General features: G+C 42.0%; 1 protein-coding gene across 1 annotated transcript in view; it reads left to right on the top strand.

The window, feature by feature from the left end:
* Positions 1-20966, top strand: part of LOC5576179 (protein tramtrack, beta isoform) — a 135237-nt gene extending 114271 nt beyond the window's left edge. Inside the window, exons 6-7 of the mRNA XM_021842286.1 lie at positions 18411-19327; positions 20248-20966. Of these exons, the coding sequence (XP_021697978.1) occupies positions 18411-19327; positions 20248-20580 (1250 nt within the window). The 3' untranslated portion in view covers positions 20581-20966. The remainder of the gene's footprint in view (positions 1-18410; positions 19328-20247) is intronic.
* The last annotated feature ends 534 nt before the right edge of the window (positions 20967-21500 follow it).

Below are 21500 nucleotides of genomic sequence, written 5' to 3'. Positions count from 1 at the left end.
CTCCTCCTCCTGGCCAACCTGAGCGTTCAAATCTCCTATGATGATCTTGACGTCGTGGCTTGGGCAGCGGTCGTACTCGCGTTCGAGCTGCGCGTAAAATGCGTCCTTGTCATCATCAGTGCTTCCGGAGTGTGGGCTATGCACGTTAATTATGCTGAAGTTAAAGAATCGGCCTTTGATTCTTAACTTGCACATTCGTTCATTGATCGGCCACCACCCGATCACGCGCCTTTGCATATCACCCATCACTATAAAAGCTGTTCCCAGCTCGCGTGTGTTGCCGCAGCTCTGGTAGATGGTATGATTACCCCTAAACGTTCGCACCAATGCTCCTGTCCAGCACACCTCCTGCAGCGCTACGATGTCGAAACCGCGGGTCTTCAGTACATCGGAGAGTATGCGAGTACTTCCAATGAAGTTGAGAGATTTGCAGTTCCACGTACCGAGTTTCCAATCGCTAGTCCATTTTCGTCGCTGTGGTCTTTGCCGATTGTTCCGGTCCGTATTCTCTCGTTGACGTTCCTGTGCTGATGTGTTTTTACGGCTGGCTCGCAGGGCCTGACACCAACCCCCTAAATTTCCGGAGGACCATTCCCCCTAAATGTTCGGAGGGCCATAGTGCGCAGTTTAGCTTAGAGTCCTTCTCTGGCACTCGGACGATGATCAGCCGCCCCTGACATGGGGAACAGACGCTGTTGTGAGCCGCTCCTAACGTGGAGTACAGACGCTCAAGGTTTGCAGAAGCAAAGCAAAAGCAAACCCCCCCTTCCCTGTCAGCATACGACCAAAGTTCCCACCGGGGGTTGGTTACCCGATCTTCCCCAAGGTTACTCGTACCCCGGCCAGTACCACGAGGAGGTAGGGATAGGAGTTGCTGGGCAAGAGGCTAAGGACCGCACAAAGGGGTCTATTTTATTCCTGCAGGTACGCGAGGTACCAATGGTACGCCATGCCCAGCCATTTACCGCGCCAATGGTGTGCTAATGGTGTGTTCATAATAAAATCTATGGTGATGAAAATTTGAAAATTAAATTGGAAATGATTCTGATAGTTTTGTTAGAAATATAATAATGATGATGTATAATGATGTGAACTCTACTAATTTAATAAAGTCCATAATACATTTTGTAACCATTTCTCTGAATATAAACATTATTGCCTAGTTCTTCAAACATGCATGATAAAAGTGTTAATAATGACAGCGAGTGCAGAAAAATGGATCGAAGTGATTTTGTTTTACTGTAACTTTGTTAATAGTGCTAAATTGTAGTTTGAATAGTAATGACTCTACAGCAACAAAAATAATTAAATATTTAAATTGAATATCTTTTAATTACTTAGTAATGCTAACAGATAGTAAATGATAATAACAATGAATTTATATGAAAATGGTGTGATGTGAAAAGTGATATAGGTATATCTGAAGTGTATTACGAAAGTTGATGAGTGATAATCGGTGAAATACGTGATAGTGTCGAAAATAAAAGTGACGATAGTGAGTGATGAAATGAAATGGGGAATGAGGACCTTTTAATAAAACTATTTCGTTCTTCACTTTAACCACTCTAGTAGCATTTCAGGCCTTATCATAGTTTGATAGTAGTCTGAACTACTAGACTGCAAAACTACGGCAAGGGCTGATTGCTGCTAGCGTACACAGTGACCATTTGAGCAACATTGCTTAGGAACGTCTGTGTGATGAACGCAATAGAGGCTTATAAAAGCAAATGCTGGGAAGGAGCTTAGGGCAGATTAAGAGTGCCAGTACTACCCCTATCGCTACCGACAAAAAAAAACAAAAAAAAAAAAAAAAAAAACATTATTTTCAGAGAAACATCTTGAAATTTTTAATGCATTCGTCGATGAGTTATTTCAAGCGAAGGGTTTCAAAGGAACTTGAAGGATAATTACGGGAAGAATTTTTGGGAAAATTTTTACTGAGATTTTCAAAGAATTTCAGGAGTATTCCCGGAGAAATTTGCGGAGAACTCTTTTAAGGATTCTCATTGAGATATTCTTGTACGATCTCCTGGAGTCATTCCTTCAGCTTATCTTGAAGATTAATGTAGTTACTAAAGAAATACGTCCAGAGAGGCCTTAACAAGTTCCAGTAGGAATTTATTGGAAAAAATAATCTCTGATGTAACTTAAAATTTCCACGAGGTTATTTTCCAATAGTTCATGGATGGGTTTCTCCAGAGATGCTTTCATCTGATAATTCTCTAGACATTTTTCTTCTGGGGTTTCCTCCATAAGATTGTCATTAGGAAATAAATCCAAAAATTCCTTTCAAAAAAGCTCTTCTAGATATTCTTTTTGGTACATCTCCAATAGCTCCTTTATGTATTTCTCCATTATTTTTTTAACAATCTCTTGGAAATCTTAACAAGCTTTACCAGGAATACCTTTAACAATTCCATAAACGCTTCAGGCATTTCTTCTAAGATGAGATTCCTGCAAAAAATCCACAAAAAGTTTCTCTTGAGATTACTTAAGAAGTTGTTTAAAATAATTCCCCCTAAGAATTTTTCAAAAAATGTTTACGTAAATTTCTCCAAAAACTCCTCCTGTATCGGTAAATCCACAAAACAAATAATCAATATTTCTTTAGAAGTCTTAGTTCTTTTAGAGATCCAAAAATGGTTTCGATAATGTCTACAACAATTTATTCGATTCCTCCAGGACTTCCTATAGAGTCCCATTCGCGAACGATTTTTTCAGAAACCCCTTTTGAGATTTTTCTATAAATCTCTTCAGAAACCTTTTTTTTCTCCGACTCAAGCAATCAAGCAAAGATTTTTTTGATGGAAAAATTCCTGAGGAAAACTCAAATGGAGTTCCTAAATGAACGGAGAAGCTCCTGTAAGAGTCCAAAAAAATCTTTGAATAATAATTATTTCACTGGAGAAGTTTTATAAGGAAAGTCTAGAGCAATTCTAAAATATACAATGTCATACATTTTAGAGAAAATTTCAAATAACATGGGATTTATAGATAAACTGCCCCTAAATTTCTGTAACTATGATTACGATTACGGATTAATAGAGAAATCTTCAAAGAATTTCTCGAGGTAGAGTACCTGAAGGAATTATTGGAATAGTTCCAGAACAATGTCTTAGAGTAATCTTAAAAAAAAGATACCTTAAAATGTTTTTTTTTTTGGCACTCCGTGCTCGTGGCCACTACTGTGCCGGACTCGGTTGATCTGTAGCTTCTTTATCGATACAGATCTATTTTCAACTTATCTATATTTACATCTAGTTTCATTCTCTCCTACCCTTTCACTCTCACACCGAGCAGGTAGGAGAGAGCTCTGCTGTTAGTGAGGCTAGCTGCCTGCGAAGAGGGTCAGTTTGTCTCAGTCACCATCTGATACTGACGGAGGATGGATGTGCTCCCCAAAGCACGGTCCTCCGTGAGGCGTCTTCTGGTGGCTGGACGGGTTTTTTTTGTGGAGGGGCTGGGAATCGAACCCATGACCTTCCGCTTATGAAGCGAAAGCGTAACCTCAAGGCTACAGACCCCCCTACCTTAAAATGGTTGTATCTTCTTCTCTCTGGCGTAACGTCCCCACTGGGACAAAAAGCCTGCTTCTCAGTTTAGTGATCTTACGAGCACTTTCCTATTCATGAACTGAGCGTTTTTCTTTATCAATTGACCATTTTTGCATGTGTAATGATAGGATTCAGAAAAAAAACCATTTAAAAAACTTTTCGATGATCTTCAGGTAGAGTACCTGTATGTTTCAGCCTTTTGTGTATTCGGCCTTTTGCGATTCGGCTTTATGTGATTCGGCCTTTTGTGGTAGACCCTATTGGAATAGTTCCAGCATGATTTCTCAGAGTAATTCCATAGAAAAACCCCTTAGAATGGTTGTATCTTCTTCTTTCTGGCGTAATGTCCCCACTGGGATAAAAAGCCTACTTCTCAGCTTAGTGATCTTATGAGCACCTTTCTGGAAGTCCTCCATACCTTTGTTCAGAAAATCGCTTAGTATTTTTTTCTTTTTTTCTTTTACTTAAGCAGTTTCTTCAAGAAGTCTTCAAGGAGATTCTGGAGGAATTCCTCCAGAAAATACTTCAAGAATAACTTCAATAACTTGAAGTTATTTTTTCAAGAGTTTCTTCAGGAACTCCTACCGGCATTCGTTTAGAAATTTATTGAATAACTTCTTTAAGAAATCCTGTAGATCAAGTAGAACAGAAAATAATAAATAGCAGTTTCATCAGAGAATTTACCCAAAGCTCCCACCATTTTTTTAAGTATTTATAGGAGTTCTTCCAGGAATTTCTCTATCAAATCCTGAAAAAAAAAAACTTCTTGGGAAGTTGGGTGAATCACTGGAGGAATAAAAATGTAGAGCATTTAAAATTGCCAAGATTTAAATAAATTAAGGCATTTAAAAGAAATTTCAAATAGGAAAGTATTTATAAAACAACAATCCCTAAATTCCTTCAATTATGATAGGATTCAGAGGAAACATCTTCAAAAAACTTCTTCAGGTAGAGTACCTGAAAGAATTATCGAAATGATTCCAGAAACATTTCCTAGAGTAATCCCTAAGAGAAGTTCTACCAAAAAAATGTCGAAAAAAAAACATGTGGAAACATTTGAACAAATTATAATTCGATGATAATTATCAGAGGGACATTAAAAATATCAACGAAATCCACGAAGGATTCCTGGAAGTTTGATTATCTGAAAAGTTGTTACTTCAATTTTCTGAATATATGTTTTCAGGATTGATGTAAGATTCTGTACAATCAATCCTCTGGAAAAATTTCACAATCAAATGTTTATGGTTCCATTTAAAATTATTCAAAAATAGCCACTCTCGAATCAATCTCTCCTTACCATATCCGCTCCATGCAGTTCCTAAAGAAGAACAAGTTCATTCCCCATTGTTATTCTCAAGGTCCACCCTCGAAACCGGTCAAGTGATATTGTTAGCAGATTGATAGCCAAAACGAAGTAGAACCCTGTGGCAGCAAACCGGTGCACTAGCTTAGTAAACAGGACCGTAATTATACGGTCCATATTAGCATTGGCATTGACATATTCTCAGAGCACTCACTACCAGCGAGCACCGCTTCTATCTATAGAGATGTGTCTACCGAGCAGACGAGAAAGCATTCAATCACCACGACTGTTGTACTATAATAGCATTATGGAGAAACCTTAACGAGGCAGTATCGAATCGGAGAAAACCCGGAAGAAAATCGGAACACAATTTTTCATCTTGTAGAAAGCGAAGCGAAGGCAAAATTTATATAGGTAATGCCGTATTAATCATCGTATGTATATGTCACAGCAACAGAAAACAATGTGGAATAATAGTCTTGTTTCTGTTTTAACCATTATTGTGGGAGCTTTCACAGTAACTCGAAAATTCTTCATCTACACCAGTTTGGCAGAATGTGTGAAGCTCAACTCACTTTTGTTGATCAATGAAACTGAGAATTATGAAAAACCTATGTCTATTCAAGCTTTGATTCCTAACCGTCTCGCTCGTCGAAAGCCCAGTGATTATTTTCAGAGCGTGACTGTTTCCATTAGAATTATTCAAATACACACATGTCTCTGGGTTTGGGGTTTTGCCGATCGTGTCGTGAGTCACTTTGATGGTATCTTTAGTTGTAATTAAAAACTACCTTCATACTGATCAGCTAGATACCGATTTAAGCATGTTGTGAAAAGTTAGCTATGTGCAATAAATGAGATTATTTTGACTGTTTTTATCGTTTCGATCTTAAATATTCAGTTCCAGTTCTAACAGGTCGTGTTGAGTTTCGTTGAACAATATCGTACTTTCTCTAACGCTTACGACGACGGCAATTCTACCATAAAAGCTGTATATGCACGTTAAAAAGGTGCATTCATAAACCAACAGGGCTCGACTGTGTTCTCCGTGTCTAATTTTCCATGCAATTCATGAACCTAGGATGTAGCGTTTCGTAACAATGTCGATCGACAAGGCATTTTCCATTCTCATAACACTTACAAATAGCAAAAATTATACTACTTTTGTACATTTTCACTATCACGCGCCATATAAATCGTGAAACACGGTGTATGGCGTTCGATTTGCATCCTCGTGAAAACCCCGTACAGATTTATTTTGTTTTCTAGCATCAATTTAGCATGAAGAAGTGTAAAAAGTAAACCCTTATATATTCCTTAAACTAGTTTAACTCAGTCAACCAAATTAGATGCACTGAGCGACAGTGATTCGCAACCAGAGTAATGTTAGGAAAAAAAGGATGGTGTGTAAGTGTACATTCTACACCACCCCCCAAAAAATACGCAAACGTAGTGAAAACTAGTATTTTTGTTAACTCTTTTTTAGCAATTTAAATACATGTGTATATTTAACTAAATTAAATAAAATCTAAAGTAAAGGATAACTTTTAATGTAATTGGAAAACGGAATGTTTCTGCACGGTAAAACTATACGGTGGTGTAGAAGGGTGGAGAAACGCAGTGAAAGGGTTAAACTATAGCGTTTAAGAGAAACAAATATCAATAGCTGAAATGAAGGAAAACACTGGAAAAAAGGAAACTTTGCAAATATAATGAACATTATTGAAAACTGAGCGTAATGAAAATACTTTAAGAATGTATAGAATCAATATCTTCTTACATAAGGTTAAGTATAAAAGAAGAAAATGCGGAATGACACATACTACACACATAGTAAACTTACTTAAACGAAGTAAATTTGAGCAAACCTTGAATGGTATGAAATTCAACACACGGACATCCAATGAAAAAGCAAGTATTTACTTATGTGAGTAATAAAATTAATTTAAAGAAAATCTAATAAAATACAATGAAAATCATTCATCTTGTTTCTATTTTGTGATGAAGCTGACGAAGAAAAATAATATCACCTGTCTAACATCTATATCACCTATATCTATACTGAATCATTGATACAGACTTTGAAATTTTGTGCTCATTGCAGCTGTCGATGAACAAAAACAATAGACAACAAGACAACACTTTCCGAAATGTTTGAATGTGTACAACTTAAACCGTGTGGATAACAACCAATATTTTTAGCCTTAAATATGGGTCGCGTCTTCCTTTATTACTGTAAAAAATAAAAATTATATCGTACAATGATTTATGAAAATGTTGTATGTTTCTATTCACCCCGCAATGGGGCGAATAGAAACACTGTTCAGTAAATATCAATTCTTCTTACATTTTTATGGAAAAATAAACACATTTTTAAGTACATCTTGAAGATATATCAACATGTATTTACTTAGTGAAGAAAAAAATTAAAATTTTTAAAACTAAGTTCAATTTTCGATCAATTTTGAAATCTGCCAAAATGGTGGATGTTTTAAGCTATCAAAAATGATTGAGATTTCAATATTTTCTTCCCAATTTGTTAATGAGAAATATAGAAAATTTTTAATTTGAAAATAGTCTAGCGATACTCTGTTGTTATTATCTAATGAAAAGATATATATATATATATATATATATATATATATATATATATATATATATATATATATATATATATATATATATATATATATATATATATATATATATATATATATATATATATATATATATATATATATATATATATATATATATATATATATATATATATATATATATATATATATATATATATATATATATATATATATATATATATATATATATATATATATTTCAGTAAGTTTTTAAAGTTTATCATTACATGATACAGTGATACCTCCATGAGTCGATGTTCTATGACTCGATATCAACTCATGGAACCATACTAAAAACAAAATATCATGGTTACTATGATGGTCCCTAGAAGCAGCTTTCCAAAGGATTGCTGTTCCATGACTCGATATTTCCATGAGTCGATGGTCCCTTCAATATCGACTCATGGAGGTTTCACTGTAGTCGCATTTTTAACTGAAGGTCGCTTTGTTGCTGCTTTGTTCCGTATTACGGTAATAGAAAAATTTGATATGGATAGCTAAATGAGATATTAACTTGATAGATATGAGAGATAAACGATCTGAAAATGATATCTGAAATTTACTCCTGGAACATCATTTGCATATCATGTTTAGCTTTTGTAAGATCAAACCAATAGCAACGAGTTATTCATTAGATCTTAAAAAATCAAATTTTGTTATTTTTCAGAAGTTTCAGGAAGGCAATTTTGATCTAATCTTTAGATCTTTTATCTCTTATATCTATCAAGTCAAAATCAAGTTTTAATTGTCAGTATCATGCTTTTGTCAGTATCTTTTTATAGACGGAAACGGCAACATCAGACCCGCCTCTTTCGGGAGAAAAAACGCCGCCTGGAGGATACGGAGTGCGAGGAGATGGAACAGCTGTGCCGGTGTCAAGAAACACGCAAGTTCTATCAGAAGCTCAACGCATCCCGCAACGGCTTTGTGTCGCGAGCCGAGATGTGCAGGGATAAGGATGGGAGCATTTTGACGGACGAGCGTGAGGTGATCGAAAGGTGGAAGCAGCACTTCGACGAACATCTGAATGGCGCTGAGAGCACAGGCAATGAAGGTCGGGACAACGGAGGAAATGCCTTCGTCGGTACTGCGGAGGATGGAAACCAACCAGTCCCCACTTTGAGGGAGGCTGGCCATTTGTCTGCACCGGCTGATAGGCACAATCTGGGAAACAGAACAGCTACCGGAGGAGTAGAAGGAAGGGGTAATATGCCCCATCTACAAGAAAGGCGACAAGTTAGATTGTGAGAACTTTCGAGCGATCACCATTCTAAATGCGGCCTACGGCGAGTATTATCACAGATCATCTTCCGTCGTTTGTCACCTGTAGAAAAACGAGTTCGTGAGAAGTTATCAAGCCGGCTTCGTTGACGGCCGATCGACAACGAACCAGATCTTTACTGTACAGCAAATCCTCCAAAAATGTCGTGAATACCAGGTCCCAACGCATCACCTTTTCATCGATTTTACATACGATAGTATCGACCGCGTAGAGCTATGGAAAATCATGGAAGAGAACAGCTTTCCCGGAAAGCTCACGAGACTGATAAGAGCGACGATGGAAGGTGTGCAAAACTGTGTGAAGGCTCCAGGCGAACACTCCAGTTCGTTTAGATCCCGCCGGGGACTACGACAAGGTGATGGACTTTCGTGCCTGTTGGTCAATATTGCGCTAGAAGGTGTTATGAGGAGAGCCGGGCTTAACAGCCGGGGTATGATTTTTACGAGATCCAGTCAATTTGTTTGCTTCGTGGATGATATGGACATTGTCGGCCGAAGATTTGAAAAGGTGGCAGACCTATACACCCGCCTGGAACGCGAGGGAGCAAAGGTTGGTTTGGTGGTGAATGCAGCCAAGACACAGTACATGCTAGCTGGTGGGGCCGAGCGCGACAGGGCTCTCCTAGGTAGCAGTGTTACGATAGACGGGGATACATTCGAGGTGGTCGACGAGTACGTCTACCTTGGATCCTTGCTGACAGCTGACAATAACGTTAGCCGTGAAATACGGAGGCACATCATCAGTGGAAGTCGGACCTACTATGCCCCCCACAAAAAGCTGCGGTCAAAAAAGATTCACACCCGCACCAAATGTACCATGTACAAAACGCTCATAAGGCCGGTAGTCCTCTACTGGCATGAAATGTGGACGATGCTCGAGGACCTGCAAGGACGATCTTTGGCGGTGTGCAGGAAAACGGTATGTGGCGGCGAAGGATGAACCACGAGCTCGCCCACCTACGGCGAACCCAGTGGCCAAAGCTGGAAGGATACGATGGGGCTTGTTGCGAGAATGCTAGGCAGCAAACCTGCAAAGATGGTGTTCGCTTTGGATCCGGTTGGTACAAGAAGGCGTGGAGCGTAGTGAGCTAGGTGGGCGGATCAAGGGCGCCTCGATTTGGCGAGCGGTGGGGCAGAACCGAGGATGGAGAGATGCGGCCACGAACTGAGTATTGTGGCGTGAAATTGTTGATTCAGTGTTATCTGTTTAGATGTTAACTAAATAAATGAATTAAATGAAATTATCGATTCTCGTCCGTTTCTCCTAAATGTGCAAACGGTACCTTCATTGCACAGTTGGAGATCTAGCTTTGTCAGGACCTCCGGCAGGCTGTAACCTCTGGCATTGGTTATCCTGCTTCACAGCTCATGCATAGAAGTCTTCTCCAATTAGTACTGGCTTCCGAACGACAAGCTCATCGGTCAACTCCTCTAACATCTGCCTGGATTCGTCACACCTTAGAGGAGCGTAGGAGCTGCCTACGTAGACACCATTGACTTCCGCGATCAGGAATTTTTCTTCGGTGCTAGAAACCACTTTTTGGATGGGGCTCGAGAGACGAGTCTCTGCGAGCAAAACGATCATCTAAATTTCTTTTTTTATTTCTCCACCAGTTTTTTTTTTGCTGCGGCCATTGGTAGCCGAATCGCCGCTGTATGCCAACGTATTTTGACAGCTACTAAAGGTACGCTGCATTTTTGTGTATCTTACACGAAAATACTCACACAGATAAAATAGTTATGAAAATCCGTCAGATTTGTACTGAAATCGGAATATAAATTCAATTTATTCAATTGGCTTGTTTAGGGGTATCAAGTTTTTTACATATACTACGATACTACGTGAAAAATTGAGCCAGAACCCAAAGTTTCATAAGTTTCCGTGCCCTAGAACTATTTTTAAAATACATTTAAAGTTAGCATGGAAATAGCTTTTGAATCATTGCTCGGCAAATGTTAGTACGGAACGAGCTGTCATTATGTAAACTGAAATAATTTAATTTATAACAATTAAATAATATTAACAAAATTAAGATATTGAAGCGCCATCAAATTATATTATACTTAGAAAAATGTACTCTTTCGGTCAAGCAACGAAAACTTTTTCAGTGCCAGTGAAAACCTGTTTGCAACTAAAAAAGTGCTTAAATTTCACCATTAAAATGTTGTGTCATGTTCCGACAAGCCGGAGCAAATTATATTCGAAGAAACCCTAAAACAGAACTATGTGAACCGGTTACGTTCCATAGTTTTCCAACGATCAATGCGCAGAGAAACCGATGGCTAACATTTTTGGCGTAAAACTTGAAAACAAATACCACGAATCTTTTCGTTTGTTCCAAGCCGAAAATCAGATAGCAGGAGCATAGCGGAAGAAAATAATGAAAATCCTGATGTATGTTTTGAACAAGTATCGAAAGTTAAATTACACTGAACAATAAACAACAAGCAAATGCACCTTGTGTTATTCATTATATTATACCTATCTAAAATATCGAAAGGGTCGATCGAAAATCTTCCGGGAACACTGTTGTAAAGCTTGAAGCTTTTCAGTATACTTTACTCAAAACCGACCTAAATGTCACTCTCACTCCTTGGTAATTTGGGCCCCTCGTGTGATCTAGACATTCGTTCAAATTTCCCAACTTATAATAGATTTAATTCCTATTTAATTCCGCACAATAAGGCCTTTCTTTGTACATATAGTAAATATATTCTTTTATATAAATTAAAAACTAACCGTGTAATAGTTATTTCTGAGGGAGGTAATGCATTGTGACGAGAAACATGAAAAATACTTCTTATAAATAGGACGAATGCATTAAATGACCTCCCAATCAGATACGTAACAAATTATTCTGCTGAAATATCGATATTTTGTTATCTTAATTACCTAAATTTACTTAAATTGCATTAAAATATAACAAATGCCATACAAATTTGGAAAAAGTTCATAACTATCTACCAATACTTATGCACAGTCATGAATAGCATATCTTCTATAGCTGTCAATATACTTAGGCTGTATGCTATCTTACAACCAGGGCAGGCAATCTTCAGATTCGTCACAGTGCGATGACGAAATAAAAAAAGACATCGTCATCCAGTATAATAACTCAGGCAGGTCATCGTCTCGTCATCGACGATAGAATGCACGACGAACGTCAATCCAAAATCGTCAACGAACAACTTTGTCTTCATTCCATTCGCTCCCCTTTCTCAAACGAAGGAGGCGTTTTTTGTATATTCGCTTGCTATGTACAAAACGGCGAATGCCATACCAGAATTGCTTTTGTTGGCAATTTAACCCGTACTCCTCAAGCTTCAATAATAACTCTGTTGATAAGCGCGAGACATTGACGATTCAGAGGTCGTTTGTTCAAATCCGGACACGTTTTGTTTTATTTTTGATTTTGTTTTATTTTTTCAAAAAAGGCTCATAACCTATCGACGCCACGGTTCATATTTTCAGTCGGCTCAGAGCTCTCGAACGAAGATTCGACCGTAACGAAGGAGGCTTATTTGTTCGTCATGACGCCGAGCCTTTGTGGCGGACCACTGCAGCAAATCGTCATCCAACGCTGGTTGAGTGACGACGACGATTCTTTTATTAGTTTCGTCGACGACTTTTTCCATTTGACGGTGACGATTGTCTACCCTGCTTACAACTTTGAAAGTCGGTTTTTCAAGTAGAAGCATTAACCTAAGAATTCTAATGTCGCTGCTGTTCGTGTTACCAACATCTAGTTTGCCACGAACTGACAGGCTGAGTACCGGGCATCAAAGTGTCAAATTAATTATGAAAACATAAACAACGACAAGGCATTGAACAAACAACGAAAACCATAATTAAAGGTACGAATAATTAAAATCAGTTTTGTGACAACAGCGCTACTAGCGTTCTACTACTAATATTTCTATTGTTTTTCATGGCCACATCGCCAATATCGCAGACTACTGTTGCAGATCATAGTTGGATGTGATCTCGTCCAGATATCTGCACTCAACCACTGCCTCCTGAGTTAAAGCTTTTACGCTTGCCTCGTTTGCCAACGACTCAGCAATCAACTCCTAGTAGGCCGAGCTCTTGATCACCGTAGCGTTATTCAGCTCGAAGAGCATTGCTCCTTTCTGAGTACGCCTCGTTCTGACCACGTTCTTTCCGAGAATTTTCAGCTTTGGATCACCCCTGAATAAGTATGGTGATCAGTGATGGAAAGTGGCGAACGCTTCATCTGAACTGGAACAAAACCAAAACCGAACGCTCCCGAGCGTCAAAGCGCTGGCTTACTCGCATCTGTCGACTCCCGAGTAACTGAAGCAAAAAGTGATTCGCGAACGTGTTCGGAGCTGCTCAGAGTTATATTGTGCTTTTGGGAAAAAAGGTGCTTACCCTCCGAGATTTATGGTTTGCAAGGGCTTTTGACTACAAAATAGTAGTTTACTATCGATATGATGGTTATACAATTAATTTGTCTATCAAAACCATAATAAATCACACCTTGCTCGGTTACTCGCGAGTAAACGCTCGCGAGCTTGTTGCTACTTCTTTTGACATGTTCTCCCGAGCAGACGGGTGCGGGCTTACTCACACCTAGCCAGATCCCGAGTCTGTGATGTTTGTTATGCGTTGGTATACACTCGTGAGCTGCTTCGTGATGCGAACTATTCCAGCACTGATGGTGATTACTTACGGCGCGAGCGACTAGTCACTTTCTTCGCCCCCTTTTTTTACTTCCTTCGCAGTGTTTCTTAATTCTCTTTTTCTGGTTCCTGACGGTTTGCCATTTTTCATCGTTTCCTGCTCCGTTCAGCATGTAGTTACTCTGCTCGTTCCTCTGTTTTTTTTTTCGATTCCGCATCTTATCCGAGTCTCTTTCACGCTTTTTCGACGCGTCAGCAACTGTTTGTTCCTTAGCATTTTATAGGCTCCCATTTTAAGCGCTTTCTATTCGTTTTCGGCTGCGTTCATGGCGCATTTTCTGCTCGTTACCAGATTTCTATTCTTGCGATGCACATTAGTCTTGTGCTTCATGTACTCGTAGAGTTTGTTGACCTCCTTCATCTTAGAATTCCTCGTTAGGCCTTCCTGGCAAATGTAGCTGCTCGAATTCGGTGTGAATATAGCGGTCCTGAATATAGTGGAGTCTAGCATTCTCGCCTTCCCTGCTGTTACTTGCTGGTGTCTTCTGCTGTGTTACTGTTGTAGCTTTCCGCTTCTTGCGAAGCATTTGCGTTCTCAATTTCTGCTTCAACCTCCATTATGGTATTGTCTGAGATGTTCTCCATTTTGTTGGCCCCTCGACGCCGCCATCTTCCTCCGATGTAAATAGTCGCCTTCGTGATCCCATGGTGATCTTTGCAAGCAGTGAGAGCCATGCTAGGGTTGACACAGTCCTTCATGGGGTATCGTATTCAGAGCCAGATCGGTGAAAGGCAGGAAACGTTCAATTGTGCCTACTTCCACTGGCTAAGGTGGCGGATTTGAAATGTACTTGGAGGCTTGCCAACGGGACGGGGGCAATCGCAATATTTTCCCATTCACCGTTTCAGGGAGGAGATGTCATCCTTCCTTACTAGGGAAGTGGAATAGCACGGCTGTCATCTCTGCATCATCGGTGTCTATACGTATATATTCCGTAATCGTGTCCATGTTGGTTGCGGCCAGTATTCCATAATCATGATTTTACTGACATCCATCCTGATGTGCCGGTTGGCTCACCAGGGGGCTAAGGCACTTTGAAAACGGCACCATATCGCTTGTTCAGAGCTACTTGCAGATATACACACTTAAACGGTTTCGCCGAGAACCCAACAGCTGATATCTCGGTAATAATTTGACGATTTTCGGTAAAACTTTTACCGAGATCTCGGTAAACGTTTGCCGAATCTTGATAACGTTCTCCGAGATCTCGGCAAAAAAAATCGGATTGCTGAAATCTCGGTAAAATAAGTACCGAGATTCGGCGTTAAAAATTACCAAATTCTCAGCTGTTGGGTTCTCGGCGAAAAGTTTTACTGAGGTCGGTACAATAATTTAAGTGTGTATGGTTTTTGTAGATGTTGGCGCTGTTCACCGTGGCCAACTCCGGTCGGGTCGGGGTGGACTGTATATCGTGGGTCGGGATATCGGAATGAAAGGATAACACCACTACTGAAATCACTACACTACTTTATTACACTCTGCACTTTCACTTTTTACACTTATTTGTTCACTTAGTCACTGTTACACACTTCGATTATAATCGCGCGGAGGTTAAAGCAATACTGACTGTGCGGTCGGAACGGTCTCATATTTATATCGAGGCGTATGCGTTCTGGAATGTTCGCGTCTTGGCGCGACACGTGTTCCAGACGCGCGTGGAACATTCGCGACGCGTCTGCACTCATCGTTTCGCTGCTGTTGTGGTGAGTTCCAGTGAGTACCTTGATGACGATGACAATGATGGCGGGAATCTCTCGCAGGCACTCACGAGTGGAACTCACGTCAATTGAAGTAACTCGCGATCACAGTGACGTAGCTATGCTGGGACACACAGGGGGCTGTATTCGGTGCGTGTTACATTTGGGTTGGATTTGCGAACGGATAGTCATTTGCGCCTTTTCCGCACGTTCCGTACGGAACATACTCCCCCCGGTTGACACGAAGTTTCAACATTTTCCGGTGGTCGTGATTCGTTGCTCTTGGTCGGAATGCTTCCTCGTCGATAGGTAGGTCCATTCGAATGCGCATCGAGTGAGCGTGCTACTTCGCCTGGTTCAGCATACTCTCGTGTCATGCGTCCTACCTTCTGGTCGCGCCATGTTCGTGGTGTATTTTTCAGCACGTTCAATCCAGGGCGAAATCCTGTCGTTCTCCTTGATCCTTGTTGGTGATTGGCAGTACATGGTGGCTCGTTGAGCGGATTACTAACGGCGGTTGTCTTCAGGCTAGCGTCGGGTACCCGAAGTGTGTAGGGCAAACTTGAAGGTCGGAAGATGGCGTCTTGCGGAGGAAGGTTTCGTTGATTCGGGTTGTCACATTCGCTTCGTATTTCTCGGCGTTGCCTCCACTCCCCGCATTGCTTACAAATCTGCTTGGGTAACGGGTTCGGACTTGCTAGCTCTTCGGTGTTCGATTGTTGTGAAGTCTTCTCGGTATCGTCTATCGATGCGACTAACGAATGCTGAGTCTTGCTGGCAACGGGTTTCTCTCGGAACACTTCGGCTACCACCCATCCTAGAGTGGTTTCGCGAAGCTCTGGAAAATCGTCGTTGAGTTTGATGAAACCAGGTCGTAGCAGCTGCAAGAATAATTCTGCACCGAGAAGCATGTCGATCTTCTCTGGCTTGTGGAACTCTGGATCAGCGAGTTGACCACCAGAGGGGATACTCCAGGACGAAACGTCGACTTTCGTAGCAGGAATGAACCCGGTCACGTTTGGTGTTACGAGGCACTGCACCTGGGATTCAAACTCGGACACACGGGATCGGAATTTGATCGTTACTTTGTCGTATGCGACGGTCCTCACATCGTGGATTCCTCTGATCGGGATATTGACTCGTCGTTTCGTACTTCCAAGACGGTTCGCAAGATCAGCTGTGACGAAGTTTACCTGTGAGCCACTGTCCAGGAGCACACGGCAGGGATACGGTTGATTGTTCTCATCCAAGGCTTGGACCATAGCAGTTAGCAAGAACACAGTCTTCGAAGAGTCAACGTAGTTGCAAGAGAGCGGCATGATCGGAGAGTCTCTGGTGGAAGTTGAAGCGGATACTGTTCTTTGGGGAGTCACAGGCTTAGGTTCTTGTGCTGGAAGGGACACACTGGGTTTTGGCTCAAGCTCTACTTCCTCGTTGTGGAGCTGTGTGTGATGTCGTCTTTGGCACTTTTGGCACGATTTTGTCGAATAGCAGTCTCTGGCGCTATGTCCTTTGCGGAGACAATTGAAGCAGAAGCCAGATGCTCGCACCTTCTCTATCCTTTGGTCGAACGGCATAACACTTATTACGTTGCATTGATAGTTGCGATGTGGTCCCTGGCAGAAATCGCAACTATCCTTCTTCGGCTCGGTTGAAGTGGTGTAAACCTTCACGTTGGGTGCTTGCAATGACGCTGGGCCTGTTGTGTTTGGGATCCGTTGAGTCTCGGAGTGGGTTTGCTGGAATGCAACTTCACAATTCTCCAGCATCTGGCATCTTGTCTGCAGGAACGAGATGGTCTGCGCATAGTTTGGTAGCTCACCTTTCTTCTGCGTGGCTTCCCACGTCATCCTGGTCGGTTGATCCATTGCGTTTGACACGATGTGGACGAGGAACAAATCGGAAATACCCAGAAAGTCCTGTTCAAGGTACTTCAGGCTCTCCACGTGGTTGGTGCACTCGTCGAGTAGGCGTCGCAAGTCCTTGGATGATCCGGATGTCATTGGCTTCACATCGAACAGGCCACGGATGTGTGCCTCCACAATGATCCTTTTATTTTCGTAGCGTTCGGTGAGAATAGCCCATGCTTGCTGGTAGTTTCCTTCGCTGATCACTTTCGCATCTAAAACTCCAGCCGCGTCACCAACAAGTGCCTTGTCGAGATGGTACAACTTGATGGCGTCCGAATCTCCTGAGTTGGCCATCAAGTCCTGGAAGATGGCCTTGAATTTCGGCCAGTTGGTGTAAGACCCATCGAAGGTAGGGATTGGAGCCTTCAATGGTTGCTGTTGCACTATCACTTGCGGTTGCGTCGTTGGAGTCTTGTTGGTGTTCGGTTCGTGTTCCAGAATAAGTTCTTCTATGGCCGTGCGAGCGTAGTCGTATCGTTCTTCAAAAGCTATGTAGATCTCCTCCTGCTGTCGAAAGGCCTCATTTGGGATAATGGCAACCAGCTTGGTGTGCACGGCGCTGAACTCGGCGTACGCATCGTCTACTCTTTTCAGGAACGTCTTCAACTGTGGCAGGCTGAGCTGGTTCTGAGCGGCGGCAAGTGCCCTGTGCACTCGTGTAAGCTTTAGGCTCACTTGGTCACGTTGGCGGGATAGCGATGATAGTGCTTTCAGCGTTTCGGCATCGGCAGTGATCTCCCAGTTGTGTTGCTCGGCGTCTCTATTCTGTATCTGCTTGACGGTTTCAGCTGCTGCCTTAGCAGCCGACTTGGTCTTCGGTGAGCGTCCTTGCGACATGTCGAATTTTGGTCGGAAAAATCACCAGTAGCGAGTATCGGGTCAGAACGGCGGTGCAGAGTACTCCTTCGGCGATTGGTGGTCGGTACGCAACAATTCACAAGCGGCGGCGACGGTAGTGACTGATCAAATCCTTGGGCGGTACACGTTCTGGCTGAAGCGCCACGCAAACGTGTCGAGTAGCGGTGGTGTTGAATCCTTTCCAAAGGCGGGGGCGGCACTGGATCCGGCTCGAAGGACCACTATGTTGGCGCTGTTCACCGTGGCCAACTCCGGTCGGGTCGGGGTGGACTGTATATCGTGGGTCGGGATATCGGAATGAAAGGATAACACCACTACTGAAATCACTACACTACTTATACATTCACATGTCGATTCAAATGATTTATTTCCCGAATCTTTCTATGCTACACATATATGAAACGTATGTAAATTAGTTAAGCAATTTCGTTAATCTTGTATTTTCATTTCTCAATTCCAGTTGTCGAAATGGCTAAGATTGCCCTCGGATTGACACCCGGCCAGTCCAGTACCAGTGGCACATCCAGCCTATCTGCCAGCTTGGAGTCATCTTCGTCGGTCGGCGGCATGCCTTCAGCCGCAAAACGAGGTCGTCTGCTGATCCGTCAACAGCGGATAAAGAAAGAAAGCGATTCGTCTTCGTCCGGCCAGCAGTACGGCTCCGACTTGGATACCCCGGACGGAACTACGATGTACTCGCAGAACCTACTAACGGTCCCGACGCACCATCGGTTCGAGAGGCAGGTTTCCGAACCGATCATTCCTACATCTCCCGCCGTATCATCTCCACCGGAAGCTCGCATAGCGGGCGCAGAGCGGTCTCACGGTGGACATCATCTAGCCGTTTCCCAGCAGCCATATCTTGTGAAACAACACTCCCACCCGTTGTTGCCTAGCCAGACGTCAAGTTCCCTGGCACCTCATCAGGCGTTCCAGACCATCTCGTCATACTCTCTGCAACGTCAGCTCTCTCACCCAATGACCACTACGCAAAGCTCAACTCCGCTGACCTTGGTCACCAGCAGTAGTGGGTCTACCCACTACCTAACGCCGTCCTCTTCACTGAAAACCGATTCCGACGAAGAACCGTCGACTCCCGCATCAACGATCCCACAAATCCACTTACAAACCGACCGTACATCGAGCCCAACAGTTGTTCTGGTTCCCGATATGGAATCACTGCAACAGCAGCATCATCTATCGGGAGGCACGCTGACAAGTACAGGTGGATCTAGTGCTATTACCACAACGATCACCACCAGCAGCACCACCAGCTCATCATCCGCTACAGCACTGCTATCCGATTTGAGTTCAACCGCACCGAGTTCGATTCGCGTGAAAGGCGAAGAACTTTCCCGGTCTGCTTCATCCCCTTTGGTAAGTATGAAGGGTTAGACCATTTTTATGATCAACTTGTGGAACATTTAAGTTACACCCTCGAAACTTGTTCATTTGGACCCCCATCAGCTACTGGAAAAAAATGAGCGGACTCCGTCAACTCTTAGAGAGGGGACAAAACGAGCTTGAAATACAGATTGAATTCTTGAGGAATCTTGGAGAACGGATTGAGAATTTGAAAAAAATCCTAAAGGACTTAGCACTTTCTTGGAATTTTTTTAAAATAATCTTTGAAGAATTTTCTGATGGAATCTCTGAAGTAACTTCTGTGGTTATCCTTAGAATAATTTCAGGTTGAATTCTTAAATCTAAAACGAAACTCTTTCAATTTTCATAAATTCTTAAAATTCACTAAACAAGCTCCAGAGAAAATCTTTGGAGTATTATTTGAAGCAAACTTTGAGCAAATATGTGGTTCACATTTGGTCCTCTTTTGGTATCTTCTTGTACTCTTTTTCAGACAAGAGGTCGTTATAGTTCCTAATTTCAAGTCAGTCGTTACCAGTCCTGCATATACATGGTTTAGTCCGCTAAAATTTTCACAATAGCTCAGGGGGGGGGGGGGTCCAAAAGAACAAATTTTGTAGTGTACCATAAGATTTTTGTAGTTTGATCATTGTGGGTCAATGAGTGGAGAGTGTTACCACAGACAAACAGACGTCACACTCTCATCATTGTGTATCGACCACCTTTTTAACGGATGATTCAAAAATATGGTAGGTGGCCAATTCGCCACCCGCAGCGCTCGCATCGTTTTTGTTCGCGTTTGACGTTTACACACTAACGCCATCTGTTGGGCGTACATGTCCTCGTGACTATGATTTTGATCGCGATTTGTTCTAAGTGTTACGTCTGTTTGTCTGTGGTGTTACTTCTACAACTAATCGTTCACTTTTTAGACAAGCAGCCGATCGACCGAAATTCCCGGCTTGGACAGCCAACGATCCAGCCATTGCCCGGTGGTACGGGAGGGCCCTGCGCTGGGGTGCAACTTTTGTTGGAACACCATCGACGCTCATGGGCGAATTCTGAGGCGGAAAACCAAGTACCACTGTCCCGAGTGCCAGACGAACTTGTGCATCGTTCCCTGCTTCCAGGAATACCACGAAAGGCAGTCGGCGGAAAATCCTGCCCCCACCGGAAACGATAGTAGTGGTGGAGGCGGAGGTAGTGGGAGCGGGAGCAGCGGCAAATCCGGTCTGCGCAACTATCCCAAGTCGGGTTCGATGTAAGCGGTCGCCGCAGTCCGGCGATTTTCTGTTTTGTGCGCGGTCGAAATTAATTGTACGCGAAAAAAAGGGGTGTCCCTGGTTTCAGCGATATCCCTATCTGTGCGGAATTGTGTCATTCTCTTCGTTGTTCATAGCTGTTTAGTACGAGGGTAAGAAATGGAACGCAAAAACTTGACTATATTAGGAAGTAATTGAAATTTTTAACGGACCTCCGGCTTGGATCGCTCCCCCGATCACGATCGTCTTCTCAGATTTACACAAGGAACGGTTTTGCCTCTATTGAAGAATTTGAATGAATTTTTGGCATTCCGTCTGGTCAAAATTAACACACAGGTAATGAAAATCGCTAGTTTTTTTTTCCGACTCCATTTATTGGATAAATGGGATTCAAACGGGTCTGCGCTGCGTCATTTGGCATAGAATTCTATGACATAAGGTCATTTTGAATAAGGTCATTAGGCATAACGTTGTTTGGCATTAAGGACATTTGGCTAATGGAGCCCACACACGCTCAGACGGTTTGACCAAGTTAGTCAAACCGATTTATGTTGCTGCAACCGTTTGACCTACTATCAAAATTTGTTGCCGCAACAGTGTAACTCTTCGCTTGTTTTGAATGATCTCGAAAAGTCTAGTGAATATGTGATTGGTATTTTTTTCGAATTCTGTGTCTCTGGGAGGAATTATTCCAACGATTTTTAGGCAATAATCGTAGTGAGGAAGAGCAGAACTTCCAAAATTTAAGTACCGGAAGAAATGGATATTGATTAAGTATTCCAGTTATAATTCTTTAATTATAAGGGGTCTCTGTCGGGGATTATTCTGAACAGTCATCGATATGGTAATTTCCGAACAGATTCTATTTAGAATCTTTTGTTGTTTATTCTAGTTATTCTACTTTGAAAATTTTCCAGGAATTC

This window comes from Aedes aegypti, chromosome 2 (genome assembly GCF_002204515.2).
Source record: "Aedes aegypti strain LVP_AGWG chromosome 2, AaegL5.0 Primary Assembly, whole genome shotgun sequence".
NCBI classification, from domain to species: domain Eukaryota; kingdom Metazoa; phylum Arthropoda; class Insecta; order Diptera; family Culicidae; genus Aedes; species Aedes aegypti.
This window is presented reverse-complemented; position numbering and strand designations above follow the sequence as displayed.